We start from the raw sequence: 21,510 nt of genomic DNA, 5'->3' as shown, positions 1-21,510 counted from the left end.
TACATAATAATTAAATTAACTATTAAAATGTGATAAAAATATTACGGTGTGGTTAAACAATGACTAGGTACTTTTTAATTATGTTTCGTGTAAAAGTACACACCTAAAATGATGTAAAATGATATTACGAACGTACGTCAAAAATACCACGCCCAAATAATTGGCACGTTTTGTCTTCATTTGCTTTACATCTATACTAACTTTGCCAAATATTCAAATTGTTTCTCACACTTTTAAAATCATTTTGACAATTAAAAATAATAATAAAATTTAATTCGTATTACTTAAGAACATTGGAGTGACACCAAATAAAGCCTTTTACCTTGATATTTTAGTAACTTTAGTTTTAGCAGAAGGGGATAATTGAAGAAGTGTGACCCTCTGTATCCTCTTAATACTTCAGTTATGTAATCACATGATTCTTCCCATGGGCGAGGGAATTACCCTTTTTGTTAATTTGCTCCCCCGCTCATCAAACTTAATTAAATTAAGATGGGTAATTACATCGCATCGTGCTAGGGTGAATTCTATAACCGTTTGGTATTTACTAAATCCCCATTCAGTAATCAACCAGGCACAAACCTTGATTGTCTTGACGTGGCGGGACAAAAATTAACGCACAAGCGCATGCATGCGCCTTGCCAAATTGTTAAGCAGCGCTAATAGATATAGTAATGATGAGGGAACTATTTAAAATGGCGTATGCGCATGCATGATTCGGTTTAGTAACCTTGCTATAATAAATGTTAAGGGATGTTGTTGGGGAAGAATCATGTCCCGCTTTGTGGAGGTACACTTCTCTCGAAGAGAAGAAGTATTATATACTTCTAGTTTTAGCAAATACAAATGATGGTAACAGGAAGTGCATTTTGGTCGTACTAAGGTTCTAAGGAAGTTAATATTTAATCAACTAGCCGTTATAAAACAAGCATGGGTGTGTTTCCTTATGAAAATATAATTTAAAAAAAAAACCCTTCGACAACAGGTTATTAAATGACTAATTATTTTAATGTATACATTAATTAATCGCCTCTAGCGAAATTAATTTCAAAATTACCCGATATCAGGTTATTTTAATCAAGCAATTCTTTACCCGTTTTGGCTCAAGCGCATTTTGCAATAGAGTGATAGTTACGCGGAGTGATACACGATGTTAAATCACGTAAGGTTGAAAGTGGTAGTTGCAAAGTGTTTTGTTGAAATAAAAATTTAAATATTAGACAGGGTTTTTTTACATTATTTTAAGTTTATTTTAAATTTATGGGTTATTTTGAAATTCAAGGTTTTTTAACTTTAAAATAATGTAAATAAATAAAACTAGAAATTTTTATTTTGAAACATTAGACTTAAATTTAAAATTAGTTTAAACAAAATAAAATTTTATTAACAGAAATGTAAACATTTCGAATTTATCTACTAAAGTTTTCATTTTTTTTTGCTATTTATTTCCCGTATTTTTAACAATTAGTGATAATTAATAGAGTAACGGTGGTATCAGTTGTTTATTAAGTTGTAATACTACAATTTCGTGATTGAAATTTTAATTAAATTTTAAAATTAGAATACCGAATTAAGGTTAAATGAATTTTAAAAACGTTAAACGGTTCATTTGCCAAAAATATCGTGCCAAAATTTATTAACAAAATTTATTTTTTTTTAAATAAAATAATGGTTTAGAAAATTGGAACTAAAAATTAAATTCTAAACACGTGTTTACGTAAATATTGAAGAATTCAGTGTCCACGATGAACCACGTGTATATTTTTCTTAATTTAAAATTTGATCACGTGGTCATAGAATAAATTATTTAAAAAATAACGTATCTACCGTAAAATAGACCAAAAATAGGCCAGAAAAAAATCATTTATTTTCAACAAACTTCACCTTGAAAAAAACGTTGAAAAATATTGATTTTGCAATTTTGAAATCAAATCTAGCCCTTTTTCATGACCACGTTGTTGAAAATATAAAATTCTGAGGGGGATCGCGTCTACTTAAATATTGTTTTATTTTTCATTTTAAAATTTTAATGGTATTTAAGACAATTTTAGGCTTAACTACACTGACAATTATTATCCGTTAATACCTAGAAAACTTTAGTAAATACCCGTTTAACCTTTCAGTAGACGTAAAGCTCGGGTAGCCTCTGATAACACTAAAATGTTTTATTGAAAAAATAATAATAACAATCGAAGTTGAAGAACCGATTTTTAATTCGCGATATCATAATTTTTTTTATATAAAATAATGAAATAAATTTTTATGATTAAATGACAAGTTTAAAGGAATAGTGTCCGTCTTCCTATTTAATCTGTTCAGGGATAGATTTAATTTTAGAAGTAGGAATGGAGAACAGAGTGATCTGGGCGCGCGTCAAAGTTCCGGACCCCCTTCCCCGGGACGGGGGGGGTATGAAAGAAGAGGCGGGTCATAGCGACAGAGGTAAAAAGGAATTACGCATTTTTCGCTGTCTCCGTCAGCAACGTCATCAAAACGTAGTTTAAGTGAGCGAATAAAATAATTTAAAATTATCGTTACGTGTTGGAAGGAGGGGCTCTATACTGGGTGGTCTATGAGTCGGATTGAAGTAAATACTAACCGTTCTCCATTCCTACTTCTAAAATTAAATCTATCCCAGTTAATAATAATAATTTTTAAAACTCATATTTTTGATGACACTGTTTCTTTAATTTTAATTTTTTTCTTTAATATAGTGGGAGGGGGAAGGTGAATTTTTTATGATTGAAATGATCGAATGACAAGTTTAAAATTAGGGTTAGGTTAACATTGCGGTACCATGCGCCATCGTGGAAAATCCGGCCTTGAATTGACAGTAAAGTTTAAAAAACCTTTTGGTGTTTTACCATCGTGAGTGACTCGTTTAGTTAGCAATCACTACGAGAGACTAATATTTTAAACTTGTTCAAGTTCAACGCTTATTTCGGTTGAAATTTACCTGCCATTTCTTCTAGAGACACGATCTGCGGTGTTGTTTTAAGCTATTTAAAGACTTAAGGTGGGTTTTCTTGCTATATTTTTAATTTAAATGTTTTGGGTAATTTCTTGGAATGGTTTTTACCTCTTTTCAAAGGTAAATTTTATTTAGATATCTGGTTTTATTTTTTACTCATTTATTTATTTATTTTTGCATCCGGTGTGCCATATTATTACCTGTATCAGGGAATACATACAGCTTTTAGGAATAATTGTGTAACCATGTATCCCGTGTTAATTAATTTCTGTGAATTTGGGTTTTGTGGGATGGGCTAAAGTGAGAACTTACTAGTTTTGTAGTCACGCATCGTAATTCTGATGACGTCTTTCTAACAGTGTTGTGTCATTGGTTAGGTAGCAACAAGAGGCCCTAGGCGCGTGCGCAAGATGCAACGAGATAGATTATATTTACAGAGGTAAAATTCGTCATAGATAATGATTAGTCTAGCTAGCTCTAACCACAAAATCCGCCCTAGATACCTTGAGTTAAAATGGATACGCAGTGATTCTTAGTGGCTGTATGCATTCCCGCCTATCTAGAAACGTAATTACTTATGTAAGTACTTCAACTTTCATGTTATGATAAATTAGTGGTGTTTTTCGCCTGGTTTTCAATTGGTCAGTACTAGACATTCGGAGCAACGTTACTTGAAAGGGATGGTTAATTATGTTTACATATCATTAACCAATCTTTGCGCGCTTGGGTAATTACTAATTAGGGTTGGGAACTTAATTGTTTTCTTACACACGCGTCTTTCTAATTGTAGATATGTAATTTTCAACTAAATTTGTAATTTTATTTACGTCAAGTTATTTCAATTAAAAACATTATATAACGTAATTTATTTTAGTTTCGTAGCTAAGGCGCAGTTGACGGATATCCTATTCGGGGTGTGTCGTATTTACGTCTTATGAACTTGTTTATTGCAATGGATGTTATAAAACTTTAGGAAATATCTAGCCTTAACGTAATTAGAATTTAAAATACACCCTTATTAACGGAAGTAATTAAGGAATACGTGTTGCAAAAAATACGGTAACTTTTATTTCAAAATATTAAGATATCGCTCTAGACGTTATCAGTGATCTCATGATTAGTCCTTAAATATGACGATACTTTGCGTGATAAAAACTTAATGACGACGATGCTGCGCATGATCAAACCTTTAATATGACAATACTGCGCATGATCAAGCCTTAAACATGACAATACTGCTTATGATCAAGCCTTAAACATGACAATACTGCTTATGATCAAGCCTTAAACATGACAATACTGCTTATGATCAAGCCTTAAACATGACAATACTGCTTATGATCAAGCCTTAAACATGACAATACTGCTTATGATCAAGCCTTAAACATGACAATACTGCTTATGATCAAGCCTTAAATATGACAATACTGCTTATGATCAAGCCTTAAACATGACAATACTGCACATGATCAAGCCTTAAACATGACAATACTGCTTATGATCAAGCCTTAAACATGACAATACTGCTTATGATCAAGCCTTAAACATGACAATACTGCACATGATCAAGCCTTAAACATGACAATACTGCACATGATCAAGCCTTAAACATGACAATACTGCACATGATCAAGCCTTAAACATAACAATACTGCACATGATCAAACCTTAATAACAACAATACTGCACATGATCAAACCTTAATAACAACAACACTCCACATGATCATGAAGCCTTAATAACAACAATACTGCACATTTTCGAACTTTAATAGCAACAATACTGCACATGATCGAGCCTTAAACATACCACTCATGATCAAACCTTAAACATAACAATACCGCTCATGACCAGTTCTTCATTAAACATGACAATACCGCTCATGACCAGTTCTTAATTAAACATGACAATACCGCTCATGACCATGCAGTTCTTAATTAAACATGACAATACCGCTCATGACCAGTTCTTAATTAAACATGACAATACCGCTCATGACCAGTTCTTAATTAAACATGACAATACCGCTCATGACCAGTTCTTAATTAAACATGACAATACCGCTCATGACCAGTTCTTAATTAAACATGACAATACCGCTCATGACCAGTTCTTAATTAAACATGACAATACTTAATAAACCAATCTTTATCATTACCAAACTCACAATCAGTCGTCACTAATTTCCCGCCCAATCCTGTAATGGCGCTCAAACAAGTCGAGGTCACTTTAGACTTAATTTTAACCGTATCTATTTTATCACCTGCTTCTATGTACCATAATGACGTACCAGGATACGAAGCTCCGTACGAATTGAAGGTACCAATAGCGCTACCAATTCCACAAGAGGAATCCTTCAAATTCAAAACACCACTCTTGGAATACCTAACCCTAATTAAGAATTCACCGGGCCTTATTTCTTTAAACCGAAATTGTTGATACTCCTTGCAGTTTTGATTTGTGAATAGAACCAGGTCTTGGTACGACACAGCGTCGCTCGTTAGTGACGCTGAGAGTCCATTGGTTGACGAGGTCAAACTGTACCATAGTTTGTCTTCTGGTTTTACTTCTTTGAATACGATGAAGGCGATGTTTGCGGCTTCCAAACCGGAAGGAAGAGACACCATTAGGTCCCGTAAACCATTTGGGACGTTTACCATCTCCGTGATGTTGTATAGTTCACCTTTGACCCCATTTCCTGTTGATACTTTAAAGCAAAACTCAATAAGTTCATAAGATAAGATATGTTCCTTCCATAAGTTTGTTTAATTAATCTCTGGTCATGACAAACTGAAAGGCTTGTAATTTTGAAGTGAGTGAGTGAGGTAGGTCATAGATTCGGGGAGGTAAAGCGTGGGAGGCCTGGTGAGTGATTGAGGCGCTGCTGTCAAAGGGGGCTTAGTAATGCGGACTAAATAGGAGTGCCTAGATGGAATAGGTCTTAGCTGCAAAATTAATTAACCACCACCGAGTGTACTTAGGACTTCAATTGACTCGCTTCCGTAGTTCTCCTTCTCGAACTAGTTACCTCGAGCTGTAAGTCTCTCAGTAGCATTACGAAGTTTCATACTTAAGGAACCTATCTTATAAACTTATGGTATCGGTTATACAAGGTGTAGTTTTCATAAACTCATTACGTTTAGTTAACTAACTAACCAACCTTTAATCCTGGCAATTGGTGGGCTATCATAACGGTCGAATCTAAGTTCAATCAATTCTTGTACTGATTCAAGTACATTTTGAAGCCCAATTACGACTTGATTGGCGCCAAATGAACCGAAATGCACGTTGGGAATTGTGGTACGATCATCCGGGGCGTTGTCAACGCTTATTGGTTTAAACGCTGATATTGTTGGCATTGAATTATCCAAACATTTAATTGCTCCCAATGAAGCCACCAAAATTAGCGTTACCTTTTAAAATAATATTATAAATTTGGGGTAATATTAAGAGTGTATGAAAAAGAAATTGAGGTTTAAAAGTACCTCAAGACAAAGTTTAATCTGCGCCATTGAGGAACAGTTTCTTGCGATGCTTTCAGTTCAATCTTAAATGTGTGTAATGAATGATATTATGAAATGTAGTGGGTTTATTTCCTTTGGGTGTTGCGGAAATTCCTTCTTGTATATCAACACTCCGTTTTAATTGATAAATACAAGGCTAGGGTTAAGAACTTTAGCTGTATTGTGTTATTGTCTTGAAAGTGTAAGAGGTTCGTGAAAGGCATTGTAAGTTCCTGTGTAGTGGTTGAAGGGTTTGGTTTGAATTTAGTAATTTATATCTACGCTTTTTTTCAATCGTGAAATTAGGCTTGATGCGTAATAAAATGGTCGAGAAACGTTTTTGCAACAATTTTAATTATCAATTTATTCATTAAATGCGCCTAATGAACTATTAATTTACTAATGAATTTATAGATAATTATCATATTTATTTTATATCTGTAAATTATTTTTACTATTATTATATTTATTTTATACTTACAAATTATTTTAACTATTAATCAATATATTTATTTTATATTCATAACTTCTTTTAACTATTAATTTCTATACATATTTCATATTTATAACTTTTAATTATCAATTAATTAACATAAAATATTTATGAATATAATTTTATTCATCTGTAAAGGCGTTACTATTAAGAGTGAATGCATATCTAACCATCACAGTATCTTACAAACCAACTGGTGTCCCCATTTTTGCAATCAGCCATAACGATATTCCCTCCGAATCCATTAATGGCGCTCATGCAAGTTTGCGTCAATTTGGATTTAATCTTAACAGAATTATCTAATTTGCCAGTTTCGAAGCTCCATAGATTATCGTCGATTCCCGGGAACTGGGCGCCCATTACCCTACTGCCAATCTTCTTAGATGGTTCCCGGACTTCCAAAGCGACACGGTCGTCTGGGCTTCCATTTGTATTATCATATTGTTTGCTCAAGATCTTGTACTCTCCCTTATCATTTTCTAGGAAATTGAATACTTGTCTGCCGGCGCGAGTGTTGTTGAACTTGTAGTACAGAACTGGGTCTCCGTCGTTCCTATATTTGACTGTTGTTGTCAAGTAATCGTAGTTGACTGGTACTAAACAGTACCAGTTCGTTTTCTCTAGCCTCTTTTGCAAGAAATATATTTCACCTGAAGAAAGACACGCGTTAAATCACTTTTGAAAAATTGTATCATAGATGGCGCTAAAGATAAAAGGAAAGGGCTTAGTGTGGCTCCATCTAGATTTGTCTAGTGGTGTTTTATAAAAGGGGTAGGATTCCTACAGAAATAGAAGAGTGATTTTGAGTCGAAAATGTAACGTCTATGACCTTGAAGGAGTGAGTGATGGAGTGAAACCCCCATTCTTATAACGTTGCCTCTGTGCCCTCTACGGCACCGTAGTCCTCCCAGCATCCTTAGTGGCGTTTAGGTAGGGTCTTACAGTACGGAATAGTAAAGGACGCCCTCTCTCTTATAAAAATAGAAGCTAGTTCTCACACAAATACAATGGCTCTACGAAGGCCTGCGTAATTAAGGCACACTGAGAGAGTTACAGTGCCGCAATCCAGCTCACCTCACTTATCCCTGCCATGACGTTTTCCCCTAAGGGACACCGTTGGAGTGTTTTAGGGATGACACCTTAAAATTAATTAGGAATTTGAAAGAAATTGCTAATTTAATTAAGGGCCCCGGGTCATCTGGATAAAATCCACTTGTTGTAATTGTAACCTTTATGATCCCAATTGAATTGATAGATAACTTACCTATGTTGTAGTCTTTTATGTCACTGTACCTTAGGTCTATCGTAAAAAGTCGAGATCCACCGGGGAAATTGATAACGTTGGTGATGTTATAAGTTAAACTTTGATTGAAGTTGAAGTCATCACCAGGTGAAACGTCAATACTAAATTGCTTGTTAGACCGGTAATAGTTTAACATCAATCCTCCGTTAACAAGTCGGGTCATATTTTTCAAAGTGATTATGACTTGGGATGCACCAAAATGACCCAAAGTAGCGTTGAAACTGACTTCTCCGTAGTTTTCACTTTCAACGCTTTCAACAATAGTATATTTATCGCCATCTTGCGGTTTGAAATCTTTTAATCCGTGAACTCCATACGAGAGCCATACGATAGCTAGCACCTAAAATTATTAATTAAAATAATCATAAGTTCATTATTTTTCATCTAAGTTCCGAGTACTTCCTGTTTGCAGTTACTTAAGGAACTCACAGCGAAACTTAGAAACTTGTAGCAACACTTAGAAACTTGTAGCAACATTTGGAAATTTGAACTAATCTTAGAAACTTTAGTCGCAAAGCTTAAAAACTCATCGCCAAGCTCAGAAACTCGTCGCAAAGCTTAAAAACTCGCCGCGAAACTTCTAGCTAAAATAGTTAAGACGAAGCTAAATATTTACTCACCCAAATCATTTTGTGAACCATGTTCAATTCTTCGATGAGAAATAATGAGTTATCAGGTACCCAATAATTTAGTTTAAAGGCCAACTTCCAACGAAAAGGGTTCTAGCGAACTGAAAACCGAGCATCGAGACTAACAATGGAGTGACCGGGCCGATTTGCGAATCCCCGCTGGGGTAAAAGATGGAAGGGTTATCTCTAACTGAAAATCGTGCAATGTGGTTCTAAAGAACTGAAGATGAACAACAGAAATCCTTTTAATCTTTTTTCCTCTCGAATTTTGCTTTCCTCGGAAGGAAATTCTCTATTGCGTATCTTCAGTTCGCTAGAACCACATGGCACGGCTTTCAGTTAGCTAGAAGCCTTCCAACTTTTGCCCCAGCGGGGATTCGAAAATCGGCACGGTTGCTCCATTGTTAGTCTCGATGCTCGGTTGTCAGTTCGTTAGAACCCTTTTCGTTGGAAGTCGGCCTTTAACCAAATAATGGCAAGATAAGATATTGAGCGTAACGTTTATAAAAGAAATGCAGGTACGTTTGAAGATAAAATTTCAGTAAAGTAAAAGATTTCATACTTATGTGCAGCCGACTTATTAATATGCAACCTTTAATCAAGTTTTTTGATTAGATTAATGTATCATAGCCCTATAATGCTAAGTTAGGATCATGCATCTTTTTAACGGATATAGGGACATCTTGTGGCGGATTATTTCTTGGCTCCTGGTAAAGGATTGGCGGAAAACAGAAACTATGATAACCTACTATGATCATTATCAATTTTATTCATGTTTAAACATTTAATTGGAGGTGGCGCGGTAGTCTCTTGAATTTTGTCTCGCATGGACAAATGATTGATTAAATGCGTCTAATGAACTATTAACTATCAATTTATTGAGTAAATGCGTCTATAACTATTAATTATTATATTTATCACTTCTTTTAACTATTTATTTCTATATATATTTCATATTTATAACTTCTTTTAATTATTAATTAATTAACATAATATATATATGAATCTTATTTTATTAATCTGTAAAGGCGTTACTATTAAGAGTGAATGCATATCTAACCATCACAGTATCTTACAAACCAACTGGTTTCAATCCCCTTTTCGCAATCAGCCATAACGATATTCCCTCCAAATCCATTAATGGCGCTCATGCAAGTTTGCGTCAATCTGGACTTAATCTTAAAAGATTTATCTAATTTCCCAGTTTCGAAGCTCCATAGATTATCGTCGGATCCCGGGAACTGGGCGCCCATTACCCTACTCCCAATCTTCTTAGATGGTTCCCGAACTTCCAAAGCGACACGGTCATCTGGGCTTCCATTTTTATTATCGTATTGTTTGCTCTTCTTCCATGGTTTGCTCAAGATCTTGTACTCTCCCTTGTCATTTTCAAGGAAATTAAATATTTGTCTGCCGGTGTTCTGAGTGTTGTTGAACTTGTAGTACAGAACTGGGTCTCCGTTGTTCCTATATTTGACGGTTGTTGTCAAGTAATCATAGTTCACTGGTACTAAACAGTACCAGTTCGTTCTCTCTAGCCTTTTTTGTAAGAAATATATTTCACCTGAAGAAAGACACGCGTTTTGAAAAATTGTATCATAGATGGCGCTAAAGATAAAAGGAAAGGGCTTAGTGTGGCTCCATCTAGATTTGTCTAGTGGTGTTTTATAGAAGGCATACAAGTCCTACAGAAGTAGAGGAGTGATTTTTAGTCACCTTACTTATCCCTGCTATGACTTTTTGCCTTAAAGGGAGGGTGAAGTGGAAAATCAAGTGATTTTTTATCGCTTCTTCCACCAATTTTAAACAAGGACTGCCGACCAATCGCGTAACGCTCTGCCTTTTTGTTAACAAAATTCTCGTGGCACGTTCCGTGTTGAATGAAATTTATCACGAGATTTGATAAAATTAGGCGCGCGACGTGACATGGAGCGTGCCACGAGTATTTGAAAGACATTTAATTAGGGGCCCGGGGTCATCCGAAAAAAAAATCAACTTTTTCTAACCTTTTATGATCCCAATTGAATTGATAGATAACTTACCTATATTGTAGTCTTTTATGTCACTGACTACTAGCTCTATCGCAAAAGGTCGAGATCCACCGGGAAAATTGATAACGTTGGTGATGTTATAAGTTGAACTTCGATTGAAGTTGAAGTCTTCGCCCGGTGAAACGTCAATACCAAATCGCGTGTCTGACGGGAAATAATATAACATCAATTCTCCGCGAACAAGTCGGGTCATATTTTTCAAAGTGATTATGACTTGGGATGCTCCAAAATGACCCAAATCAGCGTGGAAAGTGGCTACTTCGTAGGTATCATGAGGGGTGTCAATAAAAAAGCTTTTAACAATAGTATATTTATCGCCATCCTGCGGTTTGAAATCTTTTAACCCGTGAACTCCATACGAGAGCCATACGATAGCTAGCACCTGAAATTATTAATTAAAATAATCATAAGCTCATTATTTTTCATCTAAGTTCCGAATGCTTCCTGTTTGTAGTTACTTAAGGAACTCACAGCAAAACTTAGAAACTTGTAGCAATACTTAGAGACTTGTAACAAAACTTAGAAACTTGTAACAAAACTTAGAAACTTGTAGCAAAACTTAGAAACTTTTAACAAAACTTAAAACTTTTAGCAAAACTTAGAAACTTTTAGCAAAACTTAGATACTTTTAGCAAAACTTAGAAACTTTTAGCAAAACTTAGAAACTTTTAGCAAAACTTAGAAACTAGTAGCAAAGCATAGATATTTGAAGTAAATCTTAAAAACTCGTCGCCAAGCTCAGAAACTCGCCGCGAAACTTCTAGCAAAAACAGTGAAGGCGAAGCAAAATATTACTCACCCAAATTATTTTGTCAATCATATTCAATTCTTCGACGAGAAATGATGGAAGAAGAAGGGTGTAATGGAATGGTGAGGTGAATAGGCAGACGGCTGCGCGAAATGTAGGGTCACGTGGGAAAACTCTCCTCTCCTCTCGGCACTAGCTGTGACTCGATTACTGCTCTGCGCAATATTGGCGCGCAAGCTACCTCCTTAATACCGTACAGAGAGAGGGATACACTGTTTAGATCCGTTCTCTACCGCCTCTACTACTGCGCAGAAGCTTTCAACGTTGGTGATAAACTCCGGAAGGAGGGGATTTCTTTTTCTTCCATGGAGAAATGATGAGTTATCAACTACCCAATAATTTAGTTTAACCAAATAATGGCAAGACAAGATATTGAGCGTAACGTTTATAAAGAAATGTAGCTGCGTTCGAAGATTTAAATTTCAGTGAAGTAGATTTTATGTGCAGCCGACTTATTAATATGCAACTCAAATTTTTTTATTAGAACACTGTATCATAGCCCTAGCTAGCATGCATCCTTTTTAACGAATAACGGATATAGGAACATCTTGTGGCGGATTATTTCTTGGCTCCTGGTAGAGGATTGGCGGGAAACAGAAACAATGATAACCTACTATGATCATTATCAATTTTATTCATGTTTAAACATATAATTGGAGGTGGTGCGGTAGTCTCTTGAATTTTGTCTCGCATGGACAAATGATACTACAAGCCCATACGGTAGACCCATACTTCTTCATTATGTGGTTACGATTGTATCCAAAACAAAAAGTGGCCCAACTTTGCCCTTATCACAAAGTAATATATCAGATGCTATCAATTCTAGGCATTGATTGGTTGAAATTTGAAACGTTTATAAATTCAAAATAACTTTATTTCAACGATGTGTAACTCCCAATTACAAAATTTGCGTAGTTTTTTCAAGGTCAAAATGACGACATTAAAAATCTTGAACTAGATCGAATTAACTTAGCGTAAACTACTTCTGGTGCCAGGAATACATACAACTAGTTGGAATAATTGTGCTCCCAAATATCTCAAATGCTAATTTCAATGCGGGTTTTGTGGGCTGGGCTTGAGAATTTACGTTGAGAAAATGGCTACACAATGAAATGATTACTATAAGCAGTATTTTGTTTGAATCCTCTAAACCCATTTAGCTTTGTAAAAATGACCCCATCATGACCTTGAACTACCAGATTACCGATTTCAAATTGAACTTGAAGACTAAACAATTTAACCGTCGCAATACCTTATTAACCAATCTTTCGAATTACCATAATTGCAATCAACCATAACAACTATCCCACCAAATCCATTAATGGCGCTCATGCACGTTGAGGTTAATTTTGATTTGATTTTAACCGACCCTGATTGTTCACCCGCTTCTAAATACCAGATATTATCATCGGATCCCGGGTATTTGACACCCTTGATGCTACTACCAATCATTTTAGTCGGATCCGCCACTTCCAAAACCAAATCTTTCTCCATTGAATTAGCATTACCGGAAATACGACTTGAAATTTTGTATTCCCCTTGTTCGTTCTCGTCAAAAATGAATCTTTGTCGTTTATCGCAGGTGTTCGTGAACAAGACGGGTTCACCCATGTTCCCTGATCTTACTGTTAGGCTTAGCTGATTTTCGACTGAGGTTATGCGGTACCATTTTGAACTGTCTAACTTCTTGGGTAGGAAGATTATGGGGCTAACATCGGCTGTTTTTAAACGCCCAGTTAAACGAACGTAAAGGTTATGGCGTCCACCTGGTACGTTGACCATTTCAGTGACGTTGAAAGCGCTTTCACTTGTGATACCGTGGATTCTACTTGTGGAACATGACAGGTCGATAGTTGCGATTGGTTCGTCGTAGAATTCGTTAAGCCTTAGCTCTATTCTTCCCCATACTATTTTGGATTCGTTTTGTAAGCAGACGATAACTTGACTGGCTCCGAATAATCCGAAATCGACGTCATGTACCGGGCCGTATACACGTTTGATGCCATGGTTGTTTTTTATTTCAGTGTTGTAATACTCGATGTTGATTGGTTTAAACGCCGATTTAGTATAGAGGGTCAAGCTCCCCGTGACGCAAAATGTTACAGCCAAGATCAAAGTTATCTGTTGAAAGTATTATGATATGTTTCCATTTGAGGTGAGGTTTAATGCTATGGGGGTTAAATTTCGGGGGCCATTTTGGATAATGGTTCTTATAAACGTTGTTCGAGCTTTCCAACGCGATACCCACTCCGCAATTGCACCAAAATTTTGCATATAGATTTCTTGAATTCTACAGTAAACCTGTATAGGCTATGGCATTAATCGGCCTCCATATTGGAAAATGGCGGCTGGTTAAGTAATAGCAACTTCCCAAACCCATAACTACCGCAAATTTCAACCAATTCAACCCAAATCTTGTGTATATAACTTATCCAACCCTATAGAAAATCGTATAAGTTGGGCTATTAATTGGCCGCCATCTTAGAAAATGGCGATCATTAATCTAAACTTTGTAACCACAAAACTACCGTCACTTTAGACGGATTAAACCTAATTTTAGCGAAATATCTCAATAGCTCATATGGGCTTAATTTTTGCCATGAAACATCCACAATCACATTTCAAAAACAACATAAACTCCAATTAAAAAACCCCAAATAAATAAATTTTAATTTACACTTAAGTCTAATAATTAAAATTAGTTTCAACAAAGTAATTACATCGTAGACTACGATTTGTCCGCCCATCCATTAATTCAATAAATTAAAACAAATTAGACCAAAATTGTAACAATCATGGCTCACGAAACCATTTTAGAATTAGATTGTAAAATATGGGTTAGGAAGTTACTTACCCAGAATTTACTGCCACTCATTCTTAAATACGAGTTCCCGTCGTATCATTAAGTTCTTGAGTCCCTGAAGATAGAGACAAAAAAGAAGCAGCGGACAACCCACCGGTACTCGAAACTTAAAATGATGATGACAAAATATAAGAGGAACCGTCCATCAAACCAAATAGTTTCTATTCAAAGAGAGATTGAATCTAGGGTTACATACAACCACAAGTTTATAAGATCCGTTATATAATACTTCGTAATGCTATCTCTAGAGACTTACAGCTCCTCAAGATAACTAGTTTCGAGAAGGAGAACGACGGAAGCGAGTCCATTGAAGTAATACACTCGGTGGTTAATTTTGCAGCTAGGACCTATTACATCTAGGTCCTATTTAGTCCGCATTACTAAGCCCCCTTTGACAGCAGCGCCCCACTCACCAGGCCTCCCTCGCTTTACCACCTCGAATCCATGACCTACCTCACTCACTTCATAATAAGCTCCAGTTTGTAACCAGTGACAAACTTATGGTACTTATGATACAACTAATGGGAATCATGGTATCTAGATTGATTTTGTTGGAAGATCTAAACTAATCATTATATATGACAAATTTTTAATCTATCTCGCTGCACCTTGCACCGTTGCGCATGCGCATTGGAACTGGCGTTGCTACCCAACCAGTGAAAATATCACAGTTAGAAATATGTCATTAGAATTATGAGGCGTGACATGATAGTAAGTTCTCAAGCCCGGTATACCCACAAAACCCGAATTCATAGAAATTAGCATGAGAAATATAGGGGCACAATGATTCCAACTAGCTGTATGTATTCCTGGTGTTAAGCATTGCAATTCATATACGTTTTCTGTTCCACACGCTCGCGCTGGTTTGCTTTCGGCTTCCCTTTGCTCGAATTAAAATATCTTTTTAACAGCGTCCGATATGCTTTGATACGGAAATGCCTTAATAGTTGGCGAATTGTACAAAGAACGTCAAACGTTGCACGCGCCAAAGTGTGGATTATGGAATCAGTCTTTACTATACTCACGACTGAACGCGCCTTTATGACGTAGACATTAACTGTAAATTCATCGAGCTGAGTTAGTGATGCCCTATAAGTTTAAGATATTAAAGGGACTGTAAAGTAGACATCGGCGCTTGTGTAAAAATTATTTGAAATACGTCACAGGCACCACGTGGTGCCAAGATCCAAATACTGCACATTAGTCCTTGTTTTTCCTAAGATAGCAGCGTAGTTTCAAAATAAACCGAACGAAGCTACACGTCTTTCCGCACAGTCTCGTGGTGCCTATGACCAGAAGTGAGATGAGACCAGAAGTACTGAGCTAACCAAATTCTTCACTCGGCGAAAGTGAATATTCTTGATAACACGCCAACGGTTGGTCCTCTGGTGGCGGTTTCAGAATTTCCCCTCCAAAACGTGAGACGCTCGCGGTGGTAGACGACCGAACTAGAATCAAGGAGCCGCGTCCGTTTAGGTTGAGGGGAAGGGGGTAGGAAATGTTTTTGGAATTCGACCAATTTTTTTCTCTCTAGTGTAGGCGCGATGGAAGCGGCATAAAATCCTCAAATTTGTTCACTATCAATGCTAGAGCCCTTTACTTCTAGTCTCATCTCACTTCTGGTATGACGTATTTGAAAGAATATTAACCCACCATCCGATGCCTTACAATCCCTAAAATAAGAGATATTGACAAGTAAAATTAATATTATATACCAGGCTTTATTAGTTTACTTTATTACAGTGTGAATTAGTAACATTTATTATTATTATTATTATTATTATTATTATTATTATTATTAGGGCTGCACCTCTCCTACTAAATCTAAGGCGCTGCCAATATTTGACTTAATGTACTCTTTAAATCTTAACCAAATTAATCCACTTTCGAACAAAGCTGGCAATACCTTGGATCTTTGTCTTTGTAATATAAATGGTCTCGCAATCACTGCCGTTGTTGATGCATTGGTGAATGTGGATGCTTATCATCCCCCATTTACCGTGGATTATACGGTTACATTGTGTCAACCGGTCAGAGTGGCGGGGCAGTCATTTCGATATCATTTGGGTGATTACGATCTTTTGTATAGAACGCTTCGTGACTCGGATTGGGCTGTAATTCATGACAATGACGACGTTAACTTTTGCGTCACTGAGCTAACCAACAATGTCACTAACGCTATGCAGTTAGCTATACCTAAAAAGGGCTCTGTCGGGTCTCTGAGGTTTCCTCATTGGTATTCGGCAGAACTGAAGCATGCTATTAACCGTAAAAAGTATTACCACAAGAAGCGTAAGCGCACTGATGCATTGGATGATTTCATTGCTTTTAAGAAATATAGGGCTATAGTAAAGAGACTGTCAGTTAGGGATCGTATGGCGCACTGCAAAGCGGTTTGTGAGGAGGCTGTTGCACATCCGAAGAAGTTCTGGGGTTACGTAAATGGAAATATTCGGGATAAATCGCATTCCATAGCACTGAAAGTTAACAACACTATAGTCACTGACAACGACGCCATTGCTAGGGTGTTTCGGTCGCAATTCTCCACTATTGCGACAGATACCACCTACGTTAATGATCGTTACGATTACGACTGTCCTCAAATTGCGAGTAATTCATTTACCTGCCCTAGAATTTCGGCGGACGATATCCGAACGGCCATTAAGAAGCTACCTGCAAAATTCTCCACTGGCGTGGATGGTATTCCCGCGTTTATTATTAAGGGATGTGAGGATACATTTGTACCGATATTGCAGCATATTTTTAATCTATCCCTTCGTAAACAAACCTTCCCCACTCAATGGAAATCGGCCATAATGGTCCCTATCTACAAGAGCGGGCCGGCCTGTGAGGCTAAGAATTATAGACCTGTTTCACTGCTTAGCGTATTTGCAAAGCTGTTCGATATGGTTATGCACTCTTGTCTGCAGAGATGGTTCAGCGTTTTTCCCAACGATTGCCAACATGGTTTTCTACCGGGGAAAAGCGTTGACACTAATCTGACATGTTTTTTGGACTTCGTGGGACCTGTGGTCGAGGGTCAAGGCCAGGTCGATGTAATCTATCTCGATTTGGCTAAGGCGTTTGACCGCATCTCCCACGGAGTCCTTCTCCAAAAACTGCATTTTCTGGGCCTTGGCGGTGAATCTCTGGGTTGGTTACGCAGCTATTTATCAGACCGTGTTAATGTGTTAAAATGTAACGGTCAACTTACAGATGTGTCCTATAGGGTGAATTGCGGGGTCCCACAAGGATCCTCGTTAGGACCATTGCTTTTTAATATTTATCTGTACGACTTGCAATTCTCGGTTAAGCATTGTACCCTATTCCAATTTGCGGATGACAACAAAGTTTGTCATCTTATAAATACACCTGAAGATTCTGCGAGACTACAGGGAGATTTGCATGCCATTGCCCAATGGTGTACTCGCAACAACCTAGCGATCAACCCTTCAAAGTCCATACACGTGACTTTCACGAGAAGGTTTTGTCGTGAGGTGCATTCCTCATTTAGTGTTGATGGCGCGGTAATTCCGCAAAAATCGCAAGTAAATGACTTGGGAGTTATTTTTGATAGGGGACTATTTTTTCACGAGCAAATAGCCAATTGTGTTAATCGCTGTAGGCGGACGCTAGCTGTCTGTTATAAACTATCACGCTCACTTAAGTCATTACATCATTTTCGAATTTTATACCTTAGTCTAGTGCGCTCTCGTGCCCTGTATGGTTCTCTGGTATGGGGAGGGTGTAGTCTGTACCTTCGCACTCGCATAGAAGGAATACAAAGAAAGTTCGTTGAATACGTTCATAGTTTTTTTCTAAGTCATTTACCATATAATTACGACTCCCTTTTAAATGAACTAACCCTTAAGTCCTTGGAATACACCATGAAAATTAACGATGTCAAATTTTTATTCAAGTTAGTTCGTAATATTATACCACTGAGTGCATTATTAGTCAAACTAAATTTTCTAGTCCCTAAAAGTCTGCGACGAACTCAGACGTTTTATGTCAAGAACATTAAACTCGATCCCATGCAACGTATGCAACGACATTATAATTCATTTAGCAGTTCTTTCGACTTGTTTTGCATGCGTTACAAAGATATTCGATAAATAAATGTAATAAATCTATTATACAAGTTTTAAATCACGAAATATATGTTAACAAAGTAAACTATTTTAACAAAGTATGTAATTAATGTTTCGGCACAATTGACATTTTTCTTTATTGTATTGCACTGTATGTAAATTGTATATAATGTGTATATTCTCGTGAACCCTCGCGGTTTTTTGTATACACAATAAACAATACTTTCATTTCATTTCATTATTATTATTATTATTATTATTATTATTATTATTATTAATATTATTATTAATATTATTATTAATATTATTATTAATATTATTATTATTATTATTATTATTATTATTATTATTATTATTATTATTATTATTATTATTATTATTATTATTACTTAGAAATTTTGAAGGGAACATATTACTTCTTGGAGACTTTAACCTACCTGGTGTTGACTGGGATCTTTGTGGCACTCAGGGCTGCTCCTATAGTACTAGATTAAAATCGTCGCATATTTTCGATCTCTGCTATGAACTGAATTTAAACCAAATTAACAAGCCTGTTGGTGACAGTAACTTACTAGATCTATGTTTTACTAATATCAACGGTCTGACACTCTCCGAATTAGTTGACCCGTTTGTACCTGTAGACAATTTTCATCCTCCGTTCACGGTCTCGCTCTGCGCGGATTTTTCAATTCCAGACATTCTAACTGCCCCAAGCTATAACTTTAGCAAAGGGGACTATCATGAACTCTACTGTTGCGTTAGGGACTTTGACTGGTCGCTTGTTTACAACTCTCAGGATGTTAATTTTTGTGTCAATACCCTAACACTCTGCTTAACTAGTGCTATGGTAAATTCCATCCCCCTAAAGCCCCCTCGTTCGCGCTCTAAATTTCCACATTGGTACTCCCGTGAGCTTCAAAAGGCTATTAAAACTAAAAAGTATTTTTATAAAAAGAAAAAGCGCACTGGTGCCTCGGTGGACATAGGCAGCTATCGGTCGTGTCGTGCTCAAGTGAGGAAACTCCTTGATCGCGACAAGTCCGTTCTGGCTCGTCTGGTTTGCCGAGACGCTTTAGCCCATCCCAAAAAATTTTGGCGTTTTGTTAATAACAATATAAAAACACGGGAAAACACCATCTCTTTGAAAATTGGCTCTAAATTCATATCAGATTCCGAAGAATTGGGGCTTACGTTCGTTGACCATTTTTCAAATATAGCCCTTGTTAAAACCCAACCCGGCACAAAGTACGAAATGGACACTAGTAGCTTGGTCACCCATACTTACAGTGATCAGGCCATTTCTCAAGCTGATATTTATCAAGCTATTATGAAACTACCAACTAAGTTTTCAACTGGCGTCGACCAAATTCCCTCTTTTATTATAAAAGGTTGTGGGGACTTGCTTCTGCCAGTCCTGGAGCATATTTTTAATTTGTCCATCCGGAAGCAGTGCTTTCCTGACTTCTGGAAAAGGGCTGTAGTAGTTCCAGTTTTTAAATCTGGTGCGTCCTGTGACGTCAAAAACTACCGTCCAATATCGTTACTTTGTGTCTTGGCTAAGGTTTTCGATCGCGTCATGCACCAACATTTACAACGTTGGTTTAGTTTTTTGCCTAACAATTGTCAGCATGGCTTTGTCCCTGGCAGAGGAGTGGATACTAACCACGTCGCCTTTTTGGACTACGTCGCCCCCCAGGTTGAGGGACAGGGCCAGGTAGACGTGATCTTCCTGGACCTGGCCAAGGCATTTGATCGAGTGTCTCACACCTACCTAGGAGATAAGTTAGAAGCACTCGGATTGACTGGTAATCTTTTGGCTTGGATTAAACACTACTTGGTTGGTCGTGTCAACGTTCTGAAATGTAATTCGAAAATTACTACCTCTACGTATGGAGTTTCATGCGGCGTTCCACAGGGCTCGTCGTTAGGTCCCCTGTTATTTAATATCTACCTCTATGATTTGCAATTTTCGATTCGAAATTCTTACTTATTACAACTAGCAGACGACAATAAACTTTCCAAAATTATAAACACTAAATTTGACAGTCAGCTGTTACAGCAGGACCTTGACGCGATTGACAGGTGGTGCTCCCGCAACAACCTGGCAATTAATCCAACCAAGTCTATCCACGTGTCCTTCACTAGGCGGGTCTCTCGTGAGATACAAAATTCTTATTCGGTATCGAAGGCTATTATACCATGCAAAACGTCTGTTAAAGACCTTGGTATAATATTCGACCGCGGTTTATATTACAAGGACCATATAACTCGGATGGCTGGTCTGTGTCGACGGACTCTCTCAGTTAGTCTAAAAATTTGCCGAAAATTAAAATCCTTAAGACATTTTCGTGTTTTATATATGGCCCTAGTTAGGTCTCGAGTACTCTTTGGTTGTCTTGCCTGGGGGAGTGGTGCCTTATATTTGATAGCAAAAATGGAAAGCGTTCAAAGAAAATTCGTTGAGCACTGTCACACATACTTTCTATCCAAAGAACCCTATGATTACACTAAGTTACTTGAAACTCTAAATTTAAAATCTATTTCCTACCAATGTAAAATTTATGATTACAAATTTTTATATAAATTAATTCATAACCGATTAAATTTACCTAACCTATTAGTAAATCTAAACTTCCATGTTCCAAGTGTTACTAGAATTCGGAAGACATTTTCCAGCCCTATAGGAACGCTGTCTCCTTTGAACCGTATGCAGGCTACCGTCAACACATTTAATGACCAATTAGACATTTTCTCGATTAAATTTAGCCAAATTAAATAGCCATAATTGCCTAATTTAA

At 36.8% G+C, this 21,510-nt stretch overlaps 3 protein-coding genes across 3 annotated transcripts; all 3 read right to left on the bottom strand.

The window, feature by feature from the left end:
* Positions 1-5,088: 5,088 nt before the first annotated feature.
* On the bottom strand, positions 5,089-6,483 carry LOC149615834 (uncharacterized). Its single transcript, XM_089857075.1, has 3 exons — positions 6,457-6,483; positions 6,132-6,384; positions 5,089-5,678 (listed from the first exon to the last, which is right to left on the bottom strand). Exons 1-3 carry the CDS (start codon positions 6,481-6,483, stop codon positions 5,089-5,091), a joined length of 870 nt encoding a protein of 289 aa, XP_089713201.1.
* A 609-nt stretch (positions 6,484-7,092) lies between these two features.
* On the bottom strand, positions 7,093-9,019 carry LOC149615833 (uncharacterized). Its single transcript, XM_089857027.1, has 3 exons — positions 8,891-9,019; positions 8,232-8,610; positions 7,093-7,617 (listed from the first exon to the last, which is right to left on the bottom strand). The coding sequence occupies exons 1-3, from the start codon at positions 8,909-8,911 to the stop codon at positions 7,133-7,135; spliced, it is 885 nt and encodes a 294-aa protein (XP_089713153.1). The 5' UTR covers positions 8,912-9,019; the 3' UTR covers positions 7,093-7,132.
* Positions 9,020-9,889: 870 nt separating this feature from the next.
* Positions 9,890-12,239, bottom strand: LOC149615832 (uncharacterized). The gene is made up of 3 exons (XM_089857038.1): positions 11,750-12,239; positions 10,942-11,332; positions 9,890-10,463 (listed from the first exon to the last, which is right to left on the bottom strand). The coding sequence occupies exons 1-3, from the start codon at positions 11,768-11,770 to the stop codon at positions 9,955-9,957; spliced, it is 921 nt and encodes a 306-aa protein (XP_089713164.1). The 5' UTR covers positions 11,771-12,239; the 3' UTR covers positions 9,890-9,954.
* Between the last annotated feature and the right edge of the window lie 9,271 nt (positions 12,240-21,510).

The sequence above is a fragment of the Phalangium opilio genome, unplaced genomic scaffold, assembly GCF_054372755.1.
Source record: "Phalangium opilio isolate 3A_F unplaced genomic scaffold, DU_Popi_V2 ptg000217l_1, whole genome shotgun sequence".
NCBI classification, from domain to species: domain Eukaryota; kingdom Metazoa; phylum Arthropoda; class Arachnida; order Opiliones; family Phalangiidae; genus Phalangium; species Phalangium opilio.
This window is presented reverse-complemented; position numbering and strand designations above follow the sequence as displayed.

Bases quoted from the DNA above. Each gene is read 5' to 3' on its own strand.
- LOC149615832 (XM_089857038.1), bottom strand. From the start codon at position 11,770: ATGATTGACAAAATAATTTGG. The intron at 11,333-11,749 runs GTGAGTAATATT...TAATAATTTCAG, and splicing joins TGATTGACAAAATAATTTGG to GTGCTAGCTATCGTATGGCT. The intron at 10,464-10,941 runs GTAAGTTATCTA...GTCTTTCTTCAG, and splicing joins CATAAAAGACTACAATATAG to GTGAAATATATTTCTTACAA.
- LOC149615833 (XM_089857027.1), bottom strand. From the start codon at position 8,911: ATGGTTCACAAAATGATTTGG. The intron at 8,611-8,890 runs GTGAGTAAATAT...TAATAATTTTAG, and splicing joins TGGTTCACAAAATGATTTGG to GTGCTAGCTATCGTATGGCT. The intron at 7,618-8,231 runs GTAAGTTATCTA...GTCTTTCTTCAG, and splicing joins CATAAAAGACTACAACATAG to GTGAAATATATTTCTTGCAA.
- LOC149615834 (XM_089857075.1), bottom strand. From the start codon at position 6,483: ATGGCGCAGATTAAACTTTGTCTTGAG. The intron at 6,385-6,456 runs GTACTTTTAAAC...TTATTTTAAAAG, and splicing joins AGATTAAACTTTGTCTTGAG to GTAACGCTAATTTTGGTGGC. The intron at 5,679-6,131 runs GTTGGTTAGTTA...TTTGCTTTAAAG, and splicing joins ACCAATTGCCAGGATTAAAG to TATCAACAGGAAATGGGGTC.